General features: G+C 35.8%; 1 protein-coding gene across 2 annotated transcripts in view; it reads left to right on the forward strand.

Annotated features, from left to right (window-relative positions):
- The window catches only part of ZDHHC17 (zDHHC palmitoyltransferase 17), a 93,214-nt gene that overhangs the window by 14,910 nt on the left and 51,614 nt on the right, over positions 1 to 26,690 (forward strand). For both annotated transcript variants that reach the window (XM_028105480.2, XM_028105481.2), the window contains exons 2-5: positions 10,659 to 10,762; positions 17,400 to 17,522; positions 25,128 to 25,205; positions 25,804 to 25,948. In XM_028105480.2, the coding sequence (XP_027961281.1) occupies positions 10,659 to 10,762; positions 17,400 to 17,522; positions 25,128 to 25,205; positions 25,804 to 25,948 (450 nt within the window). The remainder of the gene's footprint in view (positions 1 to 10,658; positions 10,763 to 17,399; positions 17,523 to 25,127; positions 25,206 to 25,803; positions 25,949 to 26,690) is intronic.

The raw sequence follows: 26,690 nt of genomic DNA on the forward strand, positions 1-26,690 counted from the left end.
AGGAAACTACAGACAGCACCAGCTTATATAGTATGAACTTGCCTCTTTACTTCTCATTTTTCTATCTTTATTCCTGTCCTGTGGTAGGCAGAATGATGGCCCCCCAAAGATCAAATCTTAATCCCTGGAACCTTTGTTACATTATTAATGGAAAAAAGTCTTTGCAGGGACAATTAAATTAAGGGTGTTGAGATGGGGAGGTTATCTTGGATAGCCAGGTGGACTCTAATTACAATCATATGTGTCCTTATAAGAGGGAGGCAGAGGGAGATTTGAACACACATGCACAGAAGGTTATATGAAGCCGACTGGAGAGATTTGGAGATGTGGGCCTGGAATATTGGAGTGATGTTGCCACAAGCCAAGGAATGCTGGAAGCTACCAGAGCTGGAAGAGGCAAAGAATGGCTTCTCCCCTAGTACCTCCTGAGGGAGTGTGGCCCTGCTGACACCTTCTGATACTGATGTTTGATTTTGGACTTCTGACCTCCAGAACTATAAGATAATATATTTGTGTTGTTTTAAGCCACTAAGTTTGTGGTAACTTATAGTTGTAGTGGGAAACTAATACATCATCACGCAGTACTGTAATTATTTGTTTGCAGAGCATTGGGAACACAGAAAACTGGATTGCCTACTCTTCCTGAGGGAAACGAGGAAGGCTGTGGTGATATTTGAATTGTGAATTGAAGGATTTGTAAAAGTTTGCCAGATCTGAGATGGGGTGTGCCTTCTGAGTGGAATAGCTAACTTGAGTGAAAGGACCCTGAGGTTTTTAATATACAAGACTTCTTGGGATGGCTGTTATACATAAACATTTAAGATGCTTAGAAGGTGGATACTAAAGCTGGAAAAAGTAAGTTGGGGCCAGTTCATGCAATTTTGCATGCTTACTGAAATGTTACCGCTTAACCCTATTTACAGGATTATAAGGATTTTAAGCAGGGGAGTGATTGGAAGAGCAAGGTGGATAGACCATTTGAGAAGATATTGTAGAGGCAAGACAAAAATGAAGTGTTGGATTTGTTTTGAGAAAAGAAGTAGTAAGACTCGGTAGCTAATTAATTGCACCTGAAATTTTGGGGGCTTGAATGCGATTTAATGTAAACATTTTGCTAGTTAGAAATGCCTTTTAATAAATTATACAGGAAGGTGGAAGAATATATTGTGGAGATGGTGAGGAGGAAAAACATCATTAGATATCTGTAATTTCCTTGCTCAGAACTCCCTGATTATCTATTGCCTACTGAACTGGATGCCTAATAAATGCCTTTATTCTCAATTGAAGATGGAATTTTTGCCTTTCTTCTTTTAGGATTTTCAGTGTTTCTTTGACATCATATTTGCAATTTGGTAATTAAATTTAAAACTTACAGTACACGTGCACTTGACTCATACATTTAAAAAACAAAACTTAGAGTGCTTCAAAGGTACTTCCTCAGATTTGCCACAGATGAGACATTTTGTGTCTGCCCTAGCTTTTTGGGGCCAAGTTGGTAAAGTGGCCAGCACTTGAACTTGGGCTGCTGGTTAAGAAGAGTTGGCTGTGTGTGAAGGTCAGGAAGCAGAGAGGTGGAGAGAGACTTCCATAAGATTTTCAGGCCAAGTAGGAGATAATAGTAAAAGAAGGCTAGTCAGAATCCTATAGTTGGAGGGTAAAACTGATTGTTAATCTCAAGTGAAATATGAAATTGGACATATTTTATAGTGAAAGGGTGTGGTGGTTGGCTGGGTATTTATATCCAAGTACAATGTTACTCATTCTCTGGAATATATTTGAATACTATTTAACAACTTTATATATAATTGAGAAACAATAAAGGCATTGCATTTTTAAAATGGAAAGAAAAGGTAAGGAAATAAGGATGTACTGTCATCATTTTTTCCCCAATATTGCATTTGATGTTTTTGCCAATGTCATATGGCATGGAAGTGAAATACCACATTTACTTGGAGGAGTAAATGTTTGGAATACTTGTATTCTTAGGCTACTCAAAGAAATCATCAAAAAACAAAATAATATTTTTAACCATGTGTCCAGATACAAGATAAATTTGAACATTAGCAGTACTCCTGTATACTAGTTATTACATTAAAGGTCTTGAGATGTGGAGGTTATCCTGGATATCAAGCTCCAAAATACAATGAAAATGCTTTATGTAGCTCTCCATTGCATACTCTTTACCAAAATAATTCTCGGAGTTGTATTAGTCAGATTAAGCTAGGTTTTTCTGCAGTAGCCACACTAAAGTCTTAGTGGCTTACATGTCAGTGTGCAGTACACATGCATTGTGGGTTGGATAGTGGCTGCTTTGGGACTTAGACTGATTACTTTCTGGAATATTGCCATTTTCCATGGTAGAGGGAAAGAGAATGAGGAATTGCATACTGGCTCTTAAAACCTATTCTCTGAAAGCAACATGTCTGTTTTATTCATATTACATTAGTTAAAAAAAAAATCACTTGGACTCACTTAACTTTCAAAGGGCATGGTGTATAATCCTGCTATGTGCTTGGGAAGAGAACTGGAAATATTTAATGGGTAGCATTAAATGATTACAGTAGCATTTAAATGTAAAAGGCCCAAGGCCAAAAGGCCCAAGAAAAAGATTGTGAGTATAAAAAGTATAATTCTTGAAATATATTGAAAGGATAAATAACAACTAAAAAATACAACAGAAGTGTTTAGATCAGTATGAAAAAGGTTAATATCTAACTTTCTCAATATGTGAAAATCTGATTCAAATCTATTAAACAAATTTCAGGCCTCAAATAGAATAAAATGGCCAAAGGATAAGAATAGGCAGTTCTCAAAAGATGACATAGAATAGGAAAATATATTGAGGGTTAAAATATCAAGTATTTTTTTTTTAAAGATTTTATTTATTTGAGAGAGTGAAAGCGATTAGGTGTATGAGCAGGGTTGGGGGGGTGGGGGGTGGTGCCTGGAGAGAGTGGGAGGGGCAGAGGCAGAGGGACAAGCAGACTCCCTGCTGAGCAAGAAGCCTGACATGGGGCTCCATCCCAGGACCCAATCATGACCCGAGCCTAAGGCAGATGCTTAACCGACTGAGCCATCCAGGCACACAGTATTAAATAATACATCAAGTATTGTTTACTTTACTTAAATTAGGGGAAGAATTCAATGAAAATAAGAGTAGTTCTAGCAAATTTATGGAGAAATGGTTAATTATACGATGCTGGTGGGATTATAGTATAATCCTTTTGCAAAACAATTTACATATTGTATCAAGAACCATAAAATACTCATCCTCTTTAAGAATTCCTCTTTAGGAAGTTTACTCCAGTTAAAAAGAGGAAAAATGAGTTAAAGGTAGTATTTTTTAGTAGTGGGGAAAATCCATCCATTTGTTCTGTAATTTCCTTTAAGGGCACTAAATACTATGCCAGGCTCTGTTTGTGCTAAGCACTGGGAGTGCACAAATGATTTAAGATAGGCTTCTTGACTTGTCATAGTTTATGTTCATTGGTGAAGAGGTTGTTAGAAGACAAAGAATGGAATGCCTAAGAAATAACATCTGAGTTTAGTTAGGAAATGTAAGAATAACCTAAATTTTCAGTGATTGGGAAATGTTTAATTAAATATTTTGCAGTGGTTCAAAGCATTACTTATAAAAACTACCTATAATGGTATGAAGAAATGTAAAATGGAAGAATATAAAATGAGTACTATGATTACAGACTACATGAAGATATTTGGATGAATAAAGATTGTTATAGCAGTGTTCAAAGAAATTTTAAAAATTAGGTTAAATTAGAAAACAACACTTTCTCCTAAAAACACATAACTCTAGACTAATAATGAAAAAAAATCAGACAAATCCCAATTGAGGGTCATTCTGCAAAATACCTGACTACCTCTCTTCAAAAAACTGTCAAGGTCATTAAAAACAAGGGGCTGTCTGAGAAATTGTTATAGCCAAGAGAAGCTTAGGAAGCCATGACAACTTAAGTGTAGTGTGATGTCATAGATGGGGTCCTGGAACAGAAAAAGGATATTATGTAAAAACTAAGGAAATGTGAATAAAGTATAAACTTCAGTTAATAATAATGTATTAGTATTAGTTCATTAATTGCAACAAATATGCGGTACTAATGATGGATTTTAATGCTAGAGGAAACTGGGTGTGCAGAATATGGGAACTCTGAATTGTTTTTGTAAATCTTATACTATCCTAAATAAAAATCCTAAAAATAAAGTTTATTTTTAAGGAGATAGGAGAGAGAGAAAAATGTACATATAGGCATTTGTTCATCAAATGCCGGTGGAAAGAAAAAAATGTATGCCAAATTTATGTATATTGTTACAAATATCTGTATATGTGTGGATTAATCCTAGAAGGAAATGAAGTGGAAACCGGTTTTTAAAGAAGCTAGAAGGTGATGATGAACACTTTCCTACTCTAAAATTTGCTGGAAGCTAACAAGATTAATTTGATAGTTTGGATTGAGGCGGTGGTGGTATTACTCCAGTATGAGGACCTGTGAGTCAGGTTGGACTCTATTAGAAGCAGCAATCATGTACTGTCAGGCAGAGATCTGGAACTGCAGCTGAATATGTAATATATGGGACCGGTTGCTTACTGAAAAAATTGATTCTAAATCTTTCCATTTTATAATCAAATCATTTTTGTCTAACTTCCCTTAAAGAGAGAGCATCAGAAAAAAAAAAAAAAGCATTCTGGCTTGAGTGTAGTGCCATCTGCTGGCAATATTAACTAAATACACTTTTTAAATCCTTTTATAATCGTGATGGCTACTGCTTTTCCTTATTTATTGTTCCCTTGGTATTTGTTTTATGCTTATGCTGTCTTTTTGTTATATATAATTGATATTCCTTTTTAAAAAAATCCTTATGGTATACATAGAATCTAGTTCATCACTACCTCAGGTTTTAAGAAGGTCTCACATTTGGCTTGTCAGTTTTAGCTGGGACTTAAAAATAAGTCAAGTATGCATAGACCTTTTTTCCTTTCCTTCTTGTCAGTAACCCTTTATGGTGCTCTAATTTTATCTCATACATTTAATGGAATTAAATTTGAATGACTCAAAATTATATAATTAAGTACATTTAACTTCTTGATTCAGAGTCTGCCTTATTAGAGTGATACCTGACCGCAGACATTTACACAGTGCAAATCATAAGCATATAGTTCATCCCTGCTGGCTTGCTAATTCTCTGTGTAATGTGGGCTATGCACCAGAGATAGGCCGGTAACATGTGCCTTGTGGGTAACATGTTTGTGTCCTAGAATGTTGTTAAATTGATTTCTCCCTCTTTTTGGAGGGAGGGTTTGGGAATGCATTTATTTAATTAATTTGGAATTGTGGTGTCTTTTTCGTCTCTTTTGCATGTTCATGTGTGCTCTCTCTCCCTGGCAATTATATTTTGCCCCCTTTGAATTATCTTCATACCCTTTTCCCATTTTGTCAAATGTGATGTTATTCATGCTTTTCTCAGAGCTTTGTTTTGTTTGGTTTTGCTTACATTAGGACTGTTATCGCCAGTATTCTTATATTTAAGTCTTTGGTTTGGCTGGAAGTTACCTCATATGTATGAGGAGTGAGGTGGGAATAGGTAGGCTGGAGCCTGGTCCTGCCAGGGGATAGTCACATTTCTGGGAAGCCTGGGAAATTGACCTGCAGTTTGCCTTGTCCTGTAGTAAACATTGAAGAAAATCCTAGAGCCTTTTGAACAAGTTACTTAGACTTGGTATTTGGCCAGAATTTCCAGAACAGTCAGGAGAGTCCAGGAGGGGCACACATTCCTCCAAGAAGAGGAAGGAAGATGCATCCTTCTCTCACGAGGAGAACCCTATCCTTTTCTCACATAGGCATCTGTATGTTCTTCTGGGAGTGTGGCTGACCTGGGAAGCCTCCATTCATGCTGCCCTGAATTCTGTTTTGTGTGGCCCTGTTATTTTCAAACACATTTCAGTATCATCTGCCATTAAGGAAACTATGTCTTTGGCTATATTTGTTAACATCTTTCCTGCAAGCATATCAGCCTTTATGTTGGAGATTGCTAAATTTTTTTTTTTTATCCCAAATGGCTAGCCATTTGTCCATTTATTGAATAATACATCTTTTCCTCCTGATTCTAATTCTCATTCTTCAAGCTCTATTTCATTGCCCTGTTCATTACTGCATTGCTCCTATTTTTGCATGTGTTTCCTTCCTAATATATTGTACTCAGTGGTAGGGCAAATCTCCTCCCTTACCCTTTTTTTCTTGAATATTCCTGAATTTACTCTTCTTGCACATTTATTCTTTCAGAAATACTCCACCATCGAATCAATTCTTAGAGAACCTTTCTCCTAGAGCACTTATAAAACATCTGTGTTCAGTTGCTAATTAATAAACATAATAAGCACTGGGCCATAGAGGATTCTTTGGTCAATACTGCGTCCCTCTTTTTTAAAAATAAAAATAAATGTAAACTAAAGATTTAATAGGTCTAGCATTCTAAAACAAAGTTAACTAGATTGCACACGGACACTTGGTAACTAGTTGATTGGTTATATTCCACTGGAACATGTGAAAAAACATGTATTATGGCATCTGTCATCTTGATATACCAGCCAACATTTGCCTGTACCTGTTGTATAAGTTTAAGTACTGTCATGTTGATTACCCTTTGCAACAGTGTGCAGCTGCTGAGCTTATTCCAGCTCTTCTCATTCTTGTCTACTACTTTTGCTTTAGATTCTGGAGTTGCTTTCTCCTTCCTTCAGTTCTCTTCAACAACTACCAGGACTGTAAAAACCTCTGGTTGTTGGGGCGCCTGGGTGGCTCAGTCGGTTAAGTGTCTGCCTTCAGCTCAGGTCGTGATCCCAGGGTCCCGGGATCGAGCCCTTCATCAGGCTCCCTGCTCAGCAGGGAGCTGGCTTCCCTCTCTCCCTCTGCTGCTCTCGCCCTGCTTGTGCTCTTTCTCTCTGTCAAATAAATAAATAAAATCTTTAAAAATCGAAACAAAATAGAACCTTTGGCTGTTAACTAAGTACTTTAAGGATCTTCCTGTGGCTGTACTTTCTTTACTCCAATATAGAAAATCATTGTGTGTTAGCCTTAGAAGGCATCTTGGAGGACTTGTAATCTAGTAGTTTTTGAACTTTTTTTAAAAAAAGCGGCTTCATCTTTTTTTCAATTAATCTTGTGTAAAACCTCAGTATCTAAAGATAGGATAAATAACACAGGCCTTTCTTTAAGAAGTAAATGAATTGAGAGTAGGGCTTAAGCCTTAGAGCTCTTGGACACCCTGTTGTTGGTCCTTGAGGGACCTCAGAGGAACCGTGTCCTTGTCTTATTTATCTTTGTCTTTTTACAGATAAGGGACCTGAATCCTGTAGTAGTGAATTGCCTCCCTGGGTATAACCTAGATAAGAAAGTGGCAGACTTGAATTCAGTAGCCTCCCGGTCTAGGACTTTTTCTATTACACCAAGCTGCTTCTGATGGATTTACTGCTTTCTTAAAAGTTACAGTGATCTACATATGTATTTTTAAATTCTTTTCTTGGCAAGTATCAATTAAATTGTTTCTCGGTTCCCATAAAAATCAAGGAAAAATTATACAATTTAAAATTATCATTAAATATTTATATGTTGAAAATGTATCTGATATGTAATAGCAAATTTGTAATGAAAAGTTAATCTGTACATTTGTTGAAGATATACTTATTTACATGAATACAGTGTATTTCTTTATGTTTTTGAAATTAAAAAATTACAGTTGTTATTCCTAGGCCTACTGATAGTGGTGATTATCTTAATAGAGAGTGTTGTCATTTGTCACAGTGATGGGGTACTATTTCTACAGATGAATCAGTTTCCAGTCTGTTTAAAAGTGAAAAAGATAATTCAAAATCTGTATTGCAATTTTTTTTTTTTTTTGAAATGAAATAGGCTGGAGATTTGCTTTAACATCATTACTTCTGCCTTTTAGTGGGAATAACTTTACCTCTCTGGAATTACTGTAGGGATATATTAAAGTTATTTTTTTAAAAAAATCAAGTTTCTGGGGCACCTGGGTGGCTCAGCCAGTTAAGCGGCTGCCTTCGGCTCAGGTCATGGTCCCGGGGTCCTGGGATCGAGTCCCACATCGGGCTCCCTGCTTGGTGGGGAGCCTGCTTCTCCCTCTCCCTCTGCCTGCCACTCCCCTTGCTTGTGTGTGAGCTCTGTCAAATGAATAAATAAAATCTTAAAAAAAAAGTCGTTTCTTTTATCAAAAAGTAAAAACAAAAACCTTATAGATGGATAAAATAGAGATTTAATTTAAAAATGTAACTGGAAGAAAAAGGTCATTTCTAGAACATTTGGCAATGTCATTGAGGCAGAATGGTCTGTGGAGAAACTTAAGAGTACAATTTAATCATTTTGTACAATGAGTGAGGTTTCTGGGGATAAAAATGGAATTAAAGTCACATGGAAGCATTAGGATAGTAAGCCTTAAAAAGATTTATTTTGTATTTTATAAATATTTGGTTTTTTGTCTATAAAAGCAAAATGTTTGTCCTTAGTAAATAAGAATAGCAGTTTGCCCTAACAGGTTTTCAAACTGAAATAGGTTTTAAAGTTACTACTTTTTAGATCTTATGTTGTCTTTGTTTAGGTTTTAACTTATTATTGGAAGGTTCTTGCTTCTAGTATGTGACTTAAGTTTCTTACCTACTTTGTCCTTCCTCTCTGGATTGTAAAAGGCAAGTGACTGTATTGGTGTATGTTCGCAGTGCTGCTCCGAGCCACAGTGGAGCCTGGTACAAAAGGAAAAATCAACAATACTGACGCTGTCTATATTTAAAAGGTTGATGTTTGGGATTTTTCTTTGTGTGTGTGCTGGCTTTTTTATTTTTTTAAAGATTTTATTTATTTGATAGAGAGAGAGCTAGTGCATGAGCAGAGGGGAGGGACAGAGGCAGAGGGAGAAGCAGACTCCCCGCTGAGCAGGGAGCCAAGAGGTGGGGCACCATCCCAGGACCCCAGGATCACAACCTGAGCTGAAGGCAATAGCTTGACCACCTGAGCCACCTAGGCATCCCTTGGCTTTGATTTTTAAAACAGAATCCATTAAAATATATTTTTAAAAATTCCAGTATAGTTAACGTACAGTGTTACATTACTTTCAGGTGTACAATATAGTGATTCAGCAATTCTCTGTATTATTCAGTGTTCATCATGATAAGTGTATTCTTTAATCCCCTTTATCTATTTCACCCATCCCCTTTTCCCCTCTGGTAACCATCGGTTTTTCTCTATAGTTAAGAGTCTCTTTTTCAGTTTGTCTCTTTTTCTTTGTTTTGTTTCTTAAATTGTACATATGAGTGAAATCATACGATATTTGTCTTTCTCGGACTGACTTATTTCACTTAGCATTATACCCTCTATCCATCCATGTTCCTGCAAATGGCAAGATTTCATTCTTTTTTTTATGGCTGATATACCACATCTTCTTTATCCATTCATCTATTGATGGACACTTGGGCAGTTTCTATCTTGATGACTGAATTTTTTGGCAACCTCTTAAACTTTGTACTGGCCTTACCGTGTCCTGGCCTGAGGTTGCAGTACACCATATAGTGCTTTATGTGTAGCAGGCCAAACATGCTTGGTTTTGTGTTGTCATACAAAGGAAAAATAATTGTATCTTAGTGCTGTGTTTTATTGAGGGAGCCGACTACGTGTAACAAATTTTGTATTTTAAATAGAAAACTACAGCGTACGAGCTTTGAATGGATGTAATATTCTGTAAAAGTTTAAAATTAACTGTTGACCTTTTTAGAACTATTTAAGTGGATTTACATTTTATCAGAGCTGCCCCGTTGTTCCCTTACTCACCTAACGGTAGATGTTTAACAAGCCCTCAGCATAAAGGAGTATAAGAAAAGATAGTATCTGAAAATAATAGAAGAATAATCTCCATTGGTTTGTTTCTTTACCACCTTAGAGTTTATTTGGCATGTGATGAAGGTTTTAAAGTAGAGTGTTAGGTGTTAAAGTAGAGTTTAGAATGTTGTTGGGGTGCCTGGGTGGCTCAGTTGGTTAAGCAACTGCCTTCGGCTCAGGTCATGATCTCGGGGTCCTGGGATTGAGCCCCTCATTGGGCTCCCTGCTTGGCAGGAAGCCTGCTTCTCCCTCTCCCAGTCCCCCTGCTTGTGTTCCCTCTCTCACTGTCTCTCTGTCAAATAAATAAATAAAATCTTTAAAAAAAAAAAAAAAGAGTGTTGTTGAATCACTGTGTTGTATACCTGAAACTAATGTAATATTGCATGTCAGTTGTACTCAAATAAATTTTAAAAATAAAAAATAGAGTGTTAAAGGTAGGGGTTATGCTGGAATAAAAAAAATTGGTCTGAGAGAATGAGAGTTGATTTGATGAAGTAAGAATTCTATGGAGCTAAAGATAAATTTGTTTCAGATTTGTCACTCATTTCTAGTCTCACAGCTTTTCTGTTTTGAGTGTGCACAGGGGGTAGATCTATTGAACATGCTTTTTCTCTGAAGAGTACAGACTTCAGAATAAGGTAAAACTTAATTTCAATAGTGAACATTGTTCAAACAGTGCAAAAATGGTAGTAAAATATTGAAACGTTTTCTGTACCTCTCTTCTGAACTTTTGCCTTTGTGTGATTTACTCTTTAACAGGAAATCAAACCCCAAAGCCATTATAACCATGGATATGGTGAACCTCTTGGACGGAAAACTCATATTGATGATTACAGCACATGGGACATAGTCAAGGCTACACAGTAAGTTTTTTGTTGTAGTTGTTTTCTTCTTTGACATCTGTATTTTAGGTGAAATATGAGCACATGCATTTATTTCTCTTTATTGATAATTCTCTATTTGGTGAGACATTGTTCTCATACTTTAGCTCTTTGTACAGATATTTTTTTAATATTTTATTTATCTGACAGAGAGAGCACAGGCAGAGGGAGAGAGAGGGAGAAGCAGGTTCCCTGCAGAGCAAGGAGCCCGATGTGGGACTCGAAAGCAGCCGCTTAACCAACTGAGCCACCCAGACGTCCCGCTCTTTGTACAGATTTAACATAGCTGATTAAAGTCTTCCTCTAGTCAGTCCAATGTCTGGGATTCCTCAGGGACAGTTTTCTATTAATTGCTACCCCCCAATGGGTTATACTTTCTTGTTCCTTTGCATGTCTTGTAATTTTTTTTATTGAAAACCGGACTATTCAAATTCTATGAGGTGATAGTTTTTTTTAAAAAGATTTTATTTATTTGAGAGAGAGCAAGAGAGGGAGAGAGCACTGAGGGAGAAAGAGAGGGGGAAGCAGACTCTCCACTGAGCAGGGAGCCCAATGCAGGGCTTGATCCCAGGACCGTGAGATCATAACTTGAGCTAAAGGCAGACGCTTAACCGACTGAGCCACCCAGGCACCCCTGAGGTGATAGTTTTTATATCAGATTCTTCTGGGGTTTGTTGTTATTTATACCATATCTAAACTAATTCTTTAAAGTCTGTATTTTTGTCATGGTGTGGCCACTGAAACCTCTGCTCAGTTAGGTAGTGGTCAATAAATGACTGGAGAGAAACTTCTTAAATCCCTAGAACCAGTAAGCCTGATCTTTGTTGAGGAACTGTGTGTGTGTGTGTGTGTGTGTGTGTGTGTGTGTGTGTGTGTGTGTGTGTGTGTGTGTGTGTGTGTGTGTGTGTACACACGTACGTACCAGTAAGCCTGATCTTTGTTGAGGAACTGTGTGTGTGTGTGTGTGTGTGTGTGTGTGTGTGTGAATTAGACCTGAGAGCTTCGGGCCTTCCTTGGTCTTTGTTGAACATGTGCACACAACCTTAAGCTTGTGTATAGCCTTCTGGATTCCCAGGGATATGTCTGAGCTTTTCAAAGCCCGTATGGATATCTTATTCCTCAGCTTTTGCTTTTAAGCTTTTTGATTTGTCTGTTATTGGACCCAACTGTCACCCATCCTCTTAAGCAGCTGTGATGTTAAAACATTTGACAAACAACCCCCAAGGTGAAGCTTTTAATGAGTTTAAGTGAGGTTCAATAGATGAGCCTTTCGAGTGGACTCTTCCCTGTCTGGGAACCACCAGACAGGTCAGATAATGACTTCTCTTTTGGAATGAGGCTTTGAGAGAACTCTGGTTACTAGTTACTAGTGTAACCAAACCAATGTGAGTTCACTTCTTGGTGAGTCACAGATAGACCAGGTGGAGTTGTTGCACAAGTAAATGTTATTTGCAGCAAGTGAGGAGATCACGGGGAGTAACTTGCAAAGCTGTGATTCCCTGAGCAAGTGTGGATGAGTTCCTTTTATGTAGGATTATGATGAATGAATATTTTAAAAGGGATTCTTGTCACTGCATGTAGAGGTGGGTATAAAGTTGCACACGTGCCTTAAGGAAAAGGAAACATGCCTGTGCATACATTGTATGTTATGTAAATGAGGCTTGTGCTCCTCTTTGGGCAGAGATTTTAGTATTATAATGAATACAGGTAGTTGTCAGTCTTTCTAGAGGTTACTCCATAGTCCATTCATGCAGTTCGGGGGTTAGAATCGAACTGGTCTGGGTGGTGTGGGCCAGCTGGAGGTCTTGTTAGGGCAGTCGCTGTCACTTGAGGGGTGGTTTCGGTTTCCATTTGCCTGAGTTGAGATAGCTGGAAAGAAGAGCTTAAGGAAAAATGTGGGACAAAGGTCAATGAGTTCAAGCAGGTGGGCAATAAGAGGTCAGGTCTTGGGGTCTAGCTAGTGACGCTAGTACCAGGAATACAAACATTTTTTCAAGCAGAGAGGCTGGTACTATGATATGTTAAAGTACCACAAAGTTCTCTGCTCTTACTGAAATTCAGCTGTTTTTTTTGACTGAATGCTCCTTGGTTTGCTGGACGCCTTTTGTTATTTCCCAGAGTTTTGAAAAAGTTGATTTTGACACTTTCTGACAGTTTTTTCATTACTTTTGTGGAAGGACAAACTTTTGGAGGTCCTTACTTCACTGGTGGCACTCTTACTTTCTTGAATGTTATGTGTAGTCGAAAATCAGAGCACATTGTGCCACCTGTATTTAGCAAACAAATTACACTGCATTACATTCATCTTTCCTTTTGAGACTGCTCCTTTTGATATCTCCTTTCACTCATTTGGGATTAATCTGTCTCACCCAAATGCATCATTTCCATCAGCAAATAGACGCCAGTATCTGAAGAAAAAAATAACCACCTTTCTTTATACTTCACATACTCTTTTATTTCTTGAAAAGCATGCTGTCTGTAATTTCTACCTTTAAAAACACTTTTTTAAATTATGAAACATTTCAATTCTACAGTAAAGTATAGAGAAGAATATAATGTCAGATTAAGCAGATGCTACTAACGTTTTGCTGTAATTGCTACAGGTTGCTCAGTGTGCTTTCTTCATTCTCCCTAAGGAAACCTCTCTTGAAACTGCTGTGAATCATTCTCATGAACATTCCTATACATTTATTTCTACAAACATCTACAAACAAAATATGTCATTGTAATATGTGCCTAAAATTTATATAAATTGTATTCTACTCTGCATATCACTTTACAGCTTGTTGTTTTTTTTTTAAATAAAAAAACTGTATAGCTTTTGTGATTTATCAGTGTTGACAGATAAGGACCTAGTTTATTGTTTAACTGCTTTGTATTATTCTATCATTCCTTACTGAGGGACACTTAAAATTGTTTCTACAGTACTTTTTTATTATTACAAACTTTGCATCAATGAATGTCCTTTTTCCTGTTTTCCTATGTACATAAACAAGAGTTCTTCCCAAGTGGAATTTCTGGCTTCTTCAGTCTGTTCTTTCAACTTTACCAGCTATTGCCAAATTGATTTCCAAAATGGCTGTACCAATTTGTACTTGCACCTGCAGGAAATGAGTTCTGCTTTGACTACTTCTTGCTAACTTCTAGTTTTGTCACACTAATAATTGTTGTCAGTTTAGTGGTTGTGAAATGGTTTTCTGTTTTGATTGGCCTTTCTCTGATTACAAATGGTGTTGAATATATTTCCTATGTTTATTGGCCATTTGGGTTTCTTCCTGAGCAAACATTTGCGTTCTTTTGTCTTTTTGTGATTGATTTGTGAAGGCTCTTTATGTATTTTGATGGAGTTCACAAAGAAGTTAGTGGGATTTGTGTCCCCTTAGTGTTCTCCAGAATCCTGTCTTGCTGCTCTCCTAGCCCCTTCTCACCCCCCGCCCCCCAGTCATGTAGCTCACCATTCGGTACTCCTATTCAGTTTGTCAAAACTTATATTTCTTTTCTGCAGTAATGTGGTGGAACATCTCCTCTGGAAACCTGGACTTCCATTATGGTTCTCTCATCTGTGGGTGGTTGTCTAAGACAGTGTTGTACAGGGTTCCCAGACCACTGTCCAGAAGGACTGGAGCCAGTTCATGGGCCACTGCAGGATCCATGGCTGGACTGAAGTCGGTATGCCTATTACCCAACACGTGGGTGGCTGAGACTTCTCAGCTCCCTTTGAGTGTGGTACTGGATCCTGCAGCTCCCACAGAGGCACTTTTGTCCATGATTAGATGCCAAATTACTGTTGTTGGAAGGGAGACAAAACGATGGATGTCTTATTCTACTCTGATGCTGATGTCACTCTGGTCCATTTCTAAATACTCTTTTCATTTGTTTCATCTTGTATAGTACCACATTGTTTTAATCGTTTCTTAGTCTTCACAGTTGTCTTAGCTATTTTTGGCTTTTACTCTCACAAATGAATTTTAGGTTCTACTTGAGAAGTTCGTGAGATACTCATTTGTGATTTTAATTAGAATTTCATTCAATTTGCAGATCAATTTGGGGGAAATTGGTATATATATTTCTTTAGGTCTTTAATATCTTTCATAAATCTTATTTATAGTGGGAGTAGTGTAATTAAATATGCTTTTCATTATTATTTTAGATGGTTTAACATTTCATATTATAATTATATAGAGTCTGATCCTAAATTTTTTTTACTTGGTTACTTTGTTTTAATGATTTTCTTTTGCTGGAAAAAAGATAACCTCACAAAAATACATAATTACCTGATGGGAGAATTACAGCGTATGCTGCGTTTACTAAGTCATAGTAATTACTTTTTCAGCATTACTCACTAGGCAAATATTTTACTGAACTTTACCTTGTAAATATCCATTTTTTAATGCCAGTTCTTGCAAACTATTCAGGTTTTGGTGTTTTTATAATTATAACAAATGGGTTTGCAGGTGTTAACAAGATTGTTTCAAAATATTTTAGTGCATTCACATGAGGTTTTTATAGGTGATATATTTAGATCTTCCAGAGACTATATTACATAATGATGTAAACATTGCCCAGCATACAGTTTTTAAAAAATACTCTCTTTATAGCAAGTTTTTTTCTGAGGTAAAAGTAGTTACTTTCTCATTGTGTCTAAAATACCCCTTTGCCTTGAAGGGTAACAGACTGTCTTTACCCATTTTAAGAATATATGGTTGATAGTATACTGTGTATTCATTTGCCATCACTACCACTCCCAGCCCTTGCCCCCTGCCCCCAGAAGGCAGTAAATTTGATATACTTTTCTCTTTCGTTAAAGGGAAACTGCAGTTTTCTTTGTATGGTTGAAAAGATTTTTGGCTGGCTTAGAGGATTGTGCAACTCTTAATCTCGAGGTTGTGAGTTCAAGCCCCATGTTGGGTGTAGAGATTACATATATACATACATTAAGTTTTAAAAAATGATTTTTGTGGTCACTTGTCACTTATCTCATTTAAAGTATGAGGTAGATTCTGCTCTTTAAGGTAATATGTCTAGTTCACATGTAGGCAGTTTTCTGAAAAAGAACAAATAAGGTACCACTGTCATCTCCTGTGAATTGTGGAACTCTTGCTCTTCCCGTGGGTTGATTACCTTGTGAATGTGTGTGTGCATGTGTACACACACAGTACAGAGCCAGTGAGGGCAGCAGTGTGAAGGATGTGTTAAGTGTAAGTGAAGCTTAATTTATTAACTACACCATGAATATAGGTAGATGTTCTAATATTTGCTTCTACTGTCCCATTATGTCCCCCAGCCCCACCCTTTGGTGTGCCTTCCCCATTTTGGAGACTACTCTGAGAAATTACAAATATAGTCAAAGCTCATTTAAATTTGTTTTTGTGTCTCATATTTCCAAGGATCATATATTTTGTTTAGAATAAAGTCGATGGTTCTTGAGGCTCCGTGACGGATTCTTGGCGGTTTATTGTACTGCTCTCTCCATTTTTGCTTATGCTTGAAATTTTCCATAGTAAAAAGCTTAAAAACTTTATGTTGCCACACAGTGATCAAAAGCTGAAAGGGAGGAAAGGATCAGGCTCTCCACAAGTGCCTTTCTTCTTTATCAAATAAAATCACCTTTCCTAGAACTCGCCCAGTATGCTTTCTCTTCTGCCTCATTGGCTTGAACTCACAGGACTCTTCCCCTACCCACCGTGCTTCCCGTGCCCACACATCCTTTTTCATTTGCCCTCAGGAATATCAAAGCTAAATTTGTAAACAAAGAATCCTGAAGCTTGGAAAGCTTCCTTTCTTCTTTTCATTTTTAAAATGATTGATAAGCTCTTTGTTACTGTTTCTTTGTGTGTGTGTGATTTAATATTTTTTAACATAATTTTGTTATTTTTATAAGCAGCCTTAAGTGTTTTGAAGAATAAGTGGTGATATTAGTAAAAACAAGCAATCGCTAGACATTTTATTTCTGGTATCTTTTTCTCTTCCAACTGATGAGATATATTGCATTCTTATAGATGAGACCTTTAATAAAACTAAAAATTTTACTAACTGGATTAGTAAAAGCTGTTGGAATATTGATTTTTTTTTTAAGATTTTATTTATTTACTTGAGATAGAGTGAGTGAGAGAGGTAGCACGAGTGGGAGAGCAGAGGGAGAGGGAGAAGCAGGCTCCCCACTGAGCAGGTAGCCTGATGTGGGGCTCGATTCCAGGACCCTGGGACCGTGACCTGAGCCGAAGGCAGACGCTTAACTGACAGAACCACCCAGGCACCCTGGAATATTGATATTTTTAAAGTAACATTTTACCTTAAGAAGTCCATTTCAGTTTCCAGGTATCAGGATGCCTGGGTGGTTCAGTCAAGCTCCTGCCTTTGGCTCAGGTCATGCTCTCAGGGTCCTGGGATCGAGTCCCGCATCGGGCTCCCCGCTCAGTGGGGAGCCTTCTCCTCCCTCTGCCTGTAGCTGCCCCTGCTTGTGCTCTCTCTCTCTCTCTCTGACAAATAAATAAAAATCTTTAAAAAAATAATTTCCAGGTATCAAAATGGAGCATTATTTTTTTCTGGAAATGTTACTTTCAGCTTTAAATTTTTTGTCAGATGGTAGTAACAATCTCATATTTTCTTTCTTTCTCAGATATGGAATATATGAACGCTGCCGAGAATTGGTGGAAGCAGGTTATGATGTACGGCAACCAGACAAAGAAAATGTTACACTCCTCCATTGGGCTGCCATCAATAACAGAATAGATTTAGTCAAGTATGTGTTTTCTGTATTTTAAAGTAATTATTTATTATAAAATTATTACAAATAATTATAAAAAATACTTTCTAAAATTCATTGCTTTTAAAATGTAATTTCTGTGTACCTTTTTTTCCTGAAAATTGTTTTAACATATATTGAATACGCATTATACAAGGTATTGTGCTGAGTGCTTTTTCATGTATCTTTCCTTTAATTTTAATTCTTGAAATAATCATTGCTGTCCTCCTAATGTGGAAACTGAAGCATATATAGATTAAATATGTTACCAATGACATGCAGCTAATAAAAGTTGGAATCAGGATTTCAGCAGTGTAATTTGCAGCTCACATTCAAAATGTGAATTCTGTGGGGAAAAAGCTACAAAAGAAAAGAGGGGTTACAAAAATAATAGGTAATAATAATCTGTTTTAAGTATTCTTGCCAGCATAAGTGATGAATACATATTAAGTGTAAATGGTTTTTGTTACTTGCTAATCTGCTTGCTTGGTATTAATAAGAGGTAGTTAGATAAGCAAGAGTCAGGGTAATAAGCAGTCTTAGTAAATCTAGTTTAGTAGTCTCTGACAATTTGGACATAAGTTCTTCAAATGAAGACATGAATCTGAAATAAACTAGCTGCAGATATGCACTTAAGTACAGCATACAGAGTCTAGAGACAACTAGGGTATTAAGGCTAGGGAAAAGAAATTGCCCTTTTGAATACTAAAGGAAGGTTAAGCAGGTAATCACTTTCTTCCAGAGAGCATATCTCCATTTTATTTGTTCCTTTTTTATTCTTGTGTGTCTGACCTTCCCTCTGCCTTCGATAATGGGTCTCCTGATGTCTAATTCTGTTTTTGTTTGTCGGAAAATGTTTTTATTTCATCTTCATTTGTGAAAGAAATTTTCACATGGTATAGAAATCTAGGTTGGCAGTTTTTGTTTGTTTTATTTTTGTGTTTTACCTATTGAAAATAACATTCCTCTGTTTTCTGGCTTCTGTTACTATTGAGAAATCAGTCTAAATATTGTACTTTTGAAGGCGTTTTTTTTCCCCTGTCTGCTTTTAAGATTTTTCTCTGTTTCTGGTTTTCTGCAGTTTCATGATGATGTAAGTAGGTGTGGATTTCTTTTTATTTACCCTGAATGAGATTGCAAGGAATTCTTGATTCTTTGGATTGATGTTTTCATCAGTTCTGGGAAAAATCTCAACTGTTATTTCTTCAACTATTGCTTCTACCCCATTCTTTTTTTTGCTCTCCTTCTGGAACTACAGTTAAACGTCTGTTTGACCTTTTCATTGTATACTCTGTGTCTCTTCTCTTTTGTATGTGCTGTCCTTTGGTGTGCTTCATTCTGGAAACTTCTGACTTACCTTCCAGTTCATTTATTCTTTCTATGTATAATCTGCTGTTAAATCTATTCAGTGTGTTCCTAATTTTATTTTCCAGTTCTAGAATTTTTATCATTTATCTTTTTCAAACCTGTATTACTTAAATCATCGGTGGCTGAAATTTTCAATCTTGTCTTGTATACTTGAATGTAGTAAATATAGTTACTTTATAATTGTACCTGAGAAGATAATCTGTATCTGTTAATGTTGTTCCTTCCTGTGCCTGATTATCTTTAAATATGTACTAGACAGTGTGTTTGAAAATTATTTGTTGAATAATTTGAGGCCTAAGATGAGACTTCCTTTTGTTTCTGCTAGGCCCACCTTTAATTTAATTTCAAGGCTTTAGATTTTCTGGATTCCTCAGGTGGCTGAAGACCAGGCTAGAGCCAGGTTTACTTCTGGTTCATAATTACTGCTACAGTGTAACATTTTGGGGTCCCAACCTTTGTTTTGCTTTTGCCTCTTTAGCTTGCTTCTTGGCCAACTCTTCTGTGTCAGCAAATTATCTCTAGGGCAGATGGTGCCCAAGCAGTTTTCTAACTTCTCCAGATTTTAACCCTCTCCTGAATCTTGGCCTGGTTAATGCTCTTAATCTTCTTAGGTTTTACTTTTTAGGAAATGTTCCTCAGATTTCATTGAACTTTTTTAGTTTTCTTTAATGGAAGAGTTGATTCAAATGATCTAACCTCTCAACCTCTGTTTTTCAGTTAGTGTTATTTTAATCAAAATAGTGTATAAACACTTTGAAAACTCAAATAGTACTTAAAGGCTTACAATGGAAAATGGCAGTCCTTCCCCACCCTCTCTGTCCTGTAGCCCAGAAATAACTATTTTTAGCCCTTGAACTGTTTCTTTCAGTATTTACTCTTTATTTTATCTATTTATGTTGCTACATTTATCTAGAAAAAAATGACAGCAAAACATTTTTTCTCCTTTTTCATTTTAAATATATACCTTCAAGATTTCTCATTGTCAGTACAAATAAGAGCTGTATCATTCTTTTTAAACAGCTATATTATGTTCAGTTATATGGGTTTAATTTATTTAATGGTTTTCCTGTTGATGGACATTTAGATTGATTTTGGTGTTTTTACCATTAGCAACCACTGGTGTAATTGTTATCTTGGTCACATATCATTTTGCTATGTTCATATATATCTGTAAAATTTATAGGAGTAAAAAAGTAAGAAAGATGAATTTTGAATTTTAATAAATATTGCCAACGTTTATGCTGTTATTTCTTGATTTATCACTTACTATATTTTGACTATTTTTGGGATTTCTAGGTGTCCTAGATCTCCTCACCACTAATAATTCTTCCATCCTCTACTATAGTTTTAGTTAAATCACCATGCAAAGTTTAAGTTGTTGTATATAAATTCTCAGTGCTAAGTCCAGAAGTGTTCTATGATTATCTATTCTTTCCTTGTGGAATTTTGATTTTTGCCTGAAGTAACAGTTATTTCATTTTTAAAACTTTCTCTATGTTGTAACTAATTCTTCTCATACTCTTAGAAGTGTAAAATCCCTCTGTATAGCAAACAGTATTAGCTAATTGATCCGTTCCATTTTTGGAGGTGGGGGATAGAGGAAATCATTTCTGAATTCTCCACTTTTCTGCTCCAACCCAGATTGTTTGCTCTTTAGAGCTACTAAGCAGCCATTATCGTGAGACTTTTCCTTTGCCATTATTCTGGGAAATCCCTTTGCTCCAGTGTTGGTCTCAGTTTCCTGGATCTCAGGTTTTTGTCTCTTTTGGGTTGCTACCTGGTTTTAGTAGAGCACAATTTCTGATAGCTTTCTGAGAGAGAGAGAGAGAGCACTTGGGAGGTAAATGTTTTGAAGTTACTATCATTTCTGCCCTTACACCTTATTGGTGATTTAGCTGAGCATGGACTTACAGATTAAAAGTAGTTTTCTCAGAATTTTGAAGCATTACCTTATTATTTTTTTAATTTGTATATTACTATTGAGATTCTGTTGGTTAAAAAATTTCCATTTGTCTTGTGTTTAAAAAATAAACAAGAAAGTCTGAAGTGAGAAATACAGACGAAAAGACTTGATGCTGCCTGCCTTACAAATGTTCCAAGCTACTTGTGAACTAGTGGGGTTATAGAATAAAGTCAGTAATTGTAGAGTGGGTTAATAATCGGTGCCTGTACATATTATATCTTCAGGTAGGTACACTTAATTTTTCACAATGCATAATCTAGCAAGTTACTTTCCCAAAACAAACATGGTGAGTAAAGGCAGTTTCCAATAACAACTGGTATTCATAGCCTCAGGATTACTTTTTCTGCTGACTCTGGAATTACACCCCTCCTTAAAAGTTATAGCATATCCATAGTACAGCAAATAGTATGAACATCATATTTGCATAGGACCCTCATACTCCTAGGTCCTATGGGAGTGGCTTGAGGTTATCCAGATGGATATAGCACATGTAGTGGGTTTGTATTGCATCTTGGGGAATTCAGTGCTTTTATAATAAGAGCAAGCTTGCTCTTTGTTCCAGAGGGAGACATTACCTCATCTCTCAAGGTTGTTTGATACAAACACAACTCGGAGAATGACCTGTGTAAAAGTGGTCAGGGCCTTGCATTCTACTCATATACCTAGCGAGACATATGGGAACGTGAGAGATCCAGGGAGAAGTGTCTCTTCTAAGAGTTATGTTCCATCAGGGTATATTAAAGGAACTTACTGCAAACAAAGTAGTTGCGTCACTTTCATGATGATGAGGTATAAAGTAAGTATAATATGGAAAGGAGGAGACCTTCGCCTTAGCCTGGATTGTTTGTATTTCTAATGTTTTCAAGTGAAAGTCTTTATTTCTGAGCTTTACCCCCCAATGTAATAAAACAGAAAGGATTATCTCAAGCTCTTGTCTTCAATAATGTCTTGTTACCTTAGGATTCTTTTTCAAGAGTAAGTAATAGTACTTGATTTCAGTTTGATTTCAAGTCAAAGCTTTATTAAGGAATATGGGGCTTTGTTAAAACATTGAGTTTAAAGTTTTCTGAGAACACATTGTATGTGTGGCTTATTCTTCTTCCCCTGGGAACATTACATTTTTTTTTCTTTATCCCTGACTTTGTGAGAGCTCACATTACTGTGTACTGATATAGCTGGCTTTATTTATTTATTTATTTATTGACTTACTTTAAATCCAGTTTATGACCATTAAATGGCCACTTTTTCTGGAAACTTGCTTCTTTGGATTAGGGAGGTGTTCTTGCATGGTGCCCTCAAGAGTGCCTCACTTTCGTTTTCTCTGTTTTCCCCCCGGGAACTCAGATACTGAAACCAACCAGATTGATTCTTTTTCTTATCATCATCCCAAGTACTTTTTTTTTCCATTTTATGTATTTATTTATTTTAGAGAGAGGTAGAGAGCATGAGCGGGGGTGGGCAAGTGGTGACGGGCAGAGAGGGAATGCCAAGCAGACTGCACTGAGCGTTGGACCCCCACGTGGGGCTTGATCTCACAAGCCTGAGATCATGACCCGAGCTGAAATCAAGAGTAGGACGCTCAACCCACTGAGCCACCCAGGCGCCCCATATCCCAAGTAGTTTTTATCGCCCAGTATAGCTGTTGTACTTTGGGGGGATTTTCTTAATTTATGTAATTTATCTTCTAATGCTTCCTTTGAATTTCTAAATTTATCTATTTCCTTTTCAATTTTCAAGCATTTTTTTCTCTTGATTTCTGCACCCCCCTTTTAAGAAAAAATATTTTGTTCTTCGTATCATGAATATATTATCTTCTCTTACTTTTTGGAGGATATTAATTGTAATTTTTGTTTTCTTTTTTCTTCTCTATTATCTGTTTATGTTAGCTTCTCTTTATTTGAAACTTCTCCTTCCATATTTGAAACTTTCCTCAATTATTTGGTCATATTTAGGAGAGACATAACAAAGCTGATTGGAAGTTGTAGAACTTAGATCATAACAGGAACCTCCCAAATGTCTGTTTCTAGAAATTTTTCTCTGGGGTTGTTCAGTGTCTCTTAGAGAAAAATCTTTTGATCTCTTTGTGGGAAGGAGTTCAGTTATGTCTGCCAGCTGACCTGAACAAGGAGAGGAGCCGGGGGTTGTAGTTGTTGTTTAGAGTGTTAACTTTCATTGAATTGCTATTTTCAGTATAGTGTCTCATATGGTTCTCTGATTTAATTCCATGTGTCTCAAATTTCTCTGGTAAAGGTACACTGAATACCCTTTTCAGCAAATGCCGAATGGTTGAGTGTTGAAATCAGTGTGAGCCTGAGGCTGAAGCCAGAAATCATCGTCATACAATGAAGCTTAGGGACATAAGAATAAATCTGAACTTGAAGAGTTTGAGTTATTATTACAATAATATTAAAATTTTGAGTAGTCACATTTTAAGATTGAACATTACAGTACACAAAGAAATACTTGTCTAGCACCGTCAGCTGCTTGTTTCAGTGTCACTAAAATGCCTGTTTGTGATGCTAAATACTGAACTTTCAGTGAGAACATAAGTTACAAAACAACAGTTTTTTCAGCAATTTTTATTAACTTTGAACCAGTGTTTCTGTTTATACTCTAGTATTTTCATTGCATTCTACAGAGGTAACAATTACCTTTAATCCCTTAGTCTTTCTAGGGTTTTATAACATATCGGGGTTTGCTTCTCATTGGTGTCCCCCTCTGGAGACATTTGAGTTTTAAGTATTTACTTTTCATCTTTCAAATACTTGTTGATATCTCTTGTTCATCGATGACCTGGTCTCAAAACCTAGGGATCATTCATTGGTACCTACAGGAACATTCCTTGATAACCTTGTAGTATGCAGGGAGGCTTGAGTTTAAAAATAAGAATTACATGATCATTTCAGAATTGTGTAGTTTTGAGCTAGGGTCTTACAGCTATAAAGAATAACATGTTATAAAAAGTTAGTACTTCCCTGCCAGTAGTTTACAATGAAAAGGTGATAGAAGTTGTTCTTTAGTTTGCAGGAAAAAAAAATTCTCCTATCCCTGTGGGGGTAAAAAAAAAAAAAAAAGTTGTACTTTAGAACCAGTCTGGAAATCATTCATTGCTGTAGCCCTAGCCAAGATTTGAAATGTGAGTAAAAATAACTCAGGAACAAATATATTGACTGTAGAGAAGGTAATAAAATTGCCTTAAAAAAACATCACAGCTCTTATCAAAGTTGTTCTTTGGCTGAGCTATACTTCTCTTTGGGCTCAAAAAACCATTTTCAACTATTATATAATGTCTACCAAGTTCCTTAAGAAAGAATTTAGGAATAGTTAAATGTTTGTGTTCAGACTAATGTCTTTGATATTTTGGACTGGAAATATTTTAGTCTGGAAATATTTTGTTACATTACTTTAAACTATTTTACATGATAGAGTGGAGTTTGGCCCTTTATTACATAATGCTTTAAAAATACCAATTTAACAGATACATAAAGCAATAAATTTCTGAATCAAGCATGTAAGTATGAATATATTAAATGTTTAAAACTGTACATTCGAAGTAAATGCATTAGTGTTCTGAAGTGGTAGTCACTTAGAACAGTTTAAGAATCTCAGTAAATCTCAGCATTTGACATCAAAGGCTTGAAATCATTTGTATTCAAGATTCATTCATTGATCAATCCAAAGTAAACATTATGATAAGCAGCTAGGTCCTGTTCATTTCAGAGGGGATATCAAGACGTTATAATGTTAATATATTAAGCAATGAGGTGGTTCGTTCTTTTTAAAGCAACACAGCTTTAAAAGTATAACAAGGCATTGTAAAGAACCTCTGTGTTATACTTAAAATTTATAAAATTCTTGTACGTATATTGTTTGCTTTAATGTACAGTAATTTTGTGAGGAAAGTAAAGCTCATAAAGCTGAGCTCCCTATAGTAGACTAAGTGGCCTATTCTCCAACTTTCTCTCTGCTGTGCTCTGATCCAAGTCTTTGTGGTTCTCTGACTGCCTTCTTTTTTATATGACTGTTATTGGCATTACTATTCTTTTTTGTAACTTTAAAAATTACTTTCCTTTTACTTCTAGAACAAAAGAGTAATGTGTTTGATATAAAATTCTACTAAATATATTTTTTAAATATCACAAAAGACTGTTTATCATCAAAGGCATAAACTAGCATGAGGTCTACAATGAAAAACATCTTTTTATTTTTTACATAATTTCTTAAAATTGAAAATGAAAGTTGTCTAAATTATTTAAAATTTTGTCTTATAGATACTATATTTCGAAAGGTGCTATTGTGGATCAACTTGGAGGAGACCTAAATTCCACTCCATTGCACTGGGCCACAAGGTTTAAATTTGCTTCTGGATTTTTTTTCTTTTGGTTCCTTTATTAGTCTATAACTAAACAACTTTTCCTTTTTTAATGATATGCTAAAATGAATGCGAAAACTTATGCTAATAGTTAATATCAACAGTATATTAATATATTGCTATACAGTGTGACCTGCATTGGCAGCAAAGTTTATTGTCCCCAAGTGTCTTCAGGGAATTCACCATGCTGATATTAATCCAGTTAGTTTACGATTGAGTTAAACTTTGGATTTGTAAATGTAATACTTACACAGCCTCTATGTATTTACAATTAAAGAAGTTGTCCGGTTCATGGGACAATTAAGATTATATTTGAATAGGATTAATAGAATATAGGAACTATTTGTTACATTTTTAAAGAAGTTATAAGTATCTTTATAAAATTTAAAAGACTTATTTCAGTTGAGACTTAAGAACCATAAAATCCTAAGCATGTCTTGACATAAACATATTTTAAGAAATAAAAAAAAATTGTGTAATCTTTTCCACCATTGCCCTATTTAAGAAAGATCTTTCCAGGAGATCCTGTTTGAAATAACATTATATATTTAAGTGTTTATTCTTTTATGTTTTAGACAAGGTCATCTATCTATGGTTGTGCAACTAATGAAATATGGTGCAGATCCTTCATTAATTGATGGAGAAGGATGTAGCTGTATTCATCTGGCTGCTCAGTTTGGACATACCTCAATTGTTGCTTATCTCATAGCAAAAGGACAGGTAAAAAAATCACAATGGTGTGGATTTTAATCAGATGTTCTTCATGGTTTAAATGCCTATTATCATTGGTGTTACAAGTGTAACAACCTGATGATATTTAAATAGTACTTTCTGATGGATGAAGAGAAAAGATAATATAGTTAGTTTGATATTGAGGTAATATAGTTAAGTTAAAAATAAGATATTCAAAAACCAGATAATGATCCATTAAGTTGCATCTTTTATTTCTGAGAATGATAGAAATGAATCCCAGAAAGTAAGAAAATTTAGGTATCTTATTTTCGCCTTACTTATATCTTTTGAATATAATCTGAATTCACTTAAACTTTTTTGAACATTTTGCTGCTTATTAAGTTACTTCTCAGAGTGGGGGATAAATTCTTTAGGATCAGTTTCTCATTTTCTGCTGCATAAAATAATGCTGCTTCTTACATGTCAGAATACTGCTTATGATTTAAGTGCTTCTTCCTGATTTTTCATGAATGTGTACTGACTATAATCACATTAAACAGGTACCTATATTTTTGTGATAAATGTATTTTGTTGAAATTAATGTCACTCAGTTTTTCTTTCATGTGTTTTCTCTGGTTATATTTAAACATTAGCTTTATAGCTAAGGATCTCATCATAAGAGTAAGATAAATGATTTTAATTCATTGCTGTTAACATATTTATTTTAAAGTTTATGCAGATTTGGAATTTGAGTAGTATTTATTTTATGAATACTTTGTTGTTGGCAGTG

The sequence above is a fragment of the Eumetopias jubatus genome, unplaced genomic scaffold, assembly GCF_037043125.1.
Source record: "Eumetopias jubatus isolate StellerSeaLion01/CBP00866 unplaced genomic scaffold, mEumJub1_p1.0 scaffold_8, whole genome shotgun sequence".
In the NCBI taxonomy this organism is placed as follows: domain Eukaryota; kingdom Metazoa; phylum Chordata; class Mammalia; order Carnivora; family Otariidae; genus Eumetopias; species Eumetopias jubatus.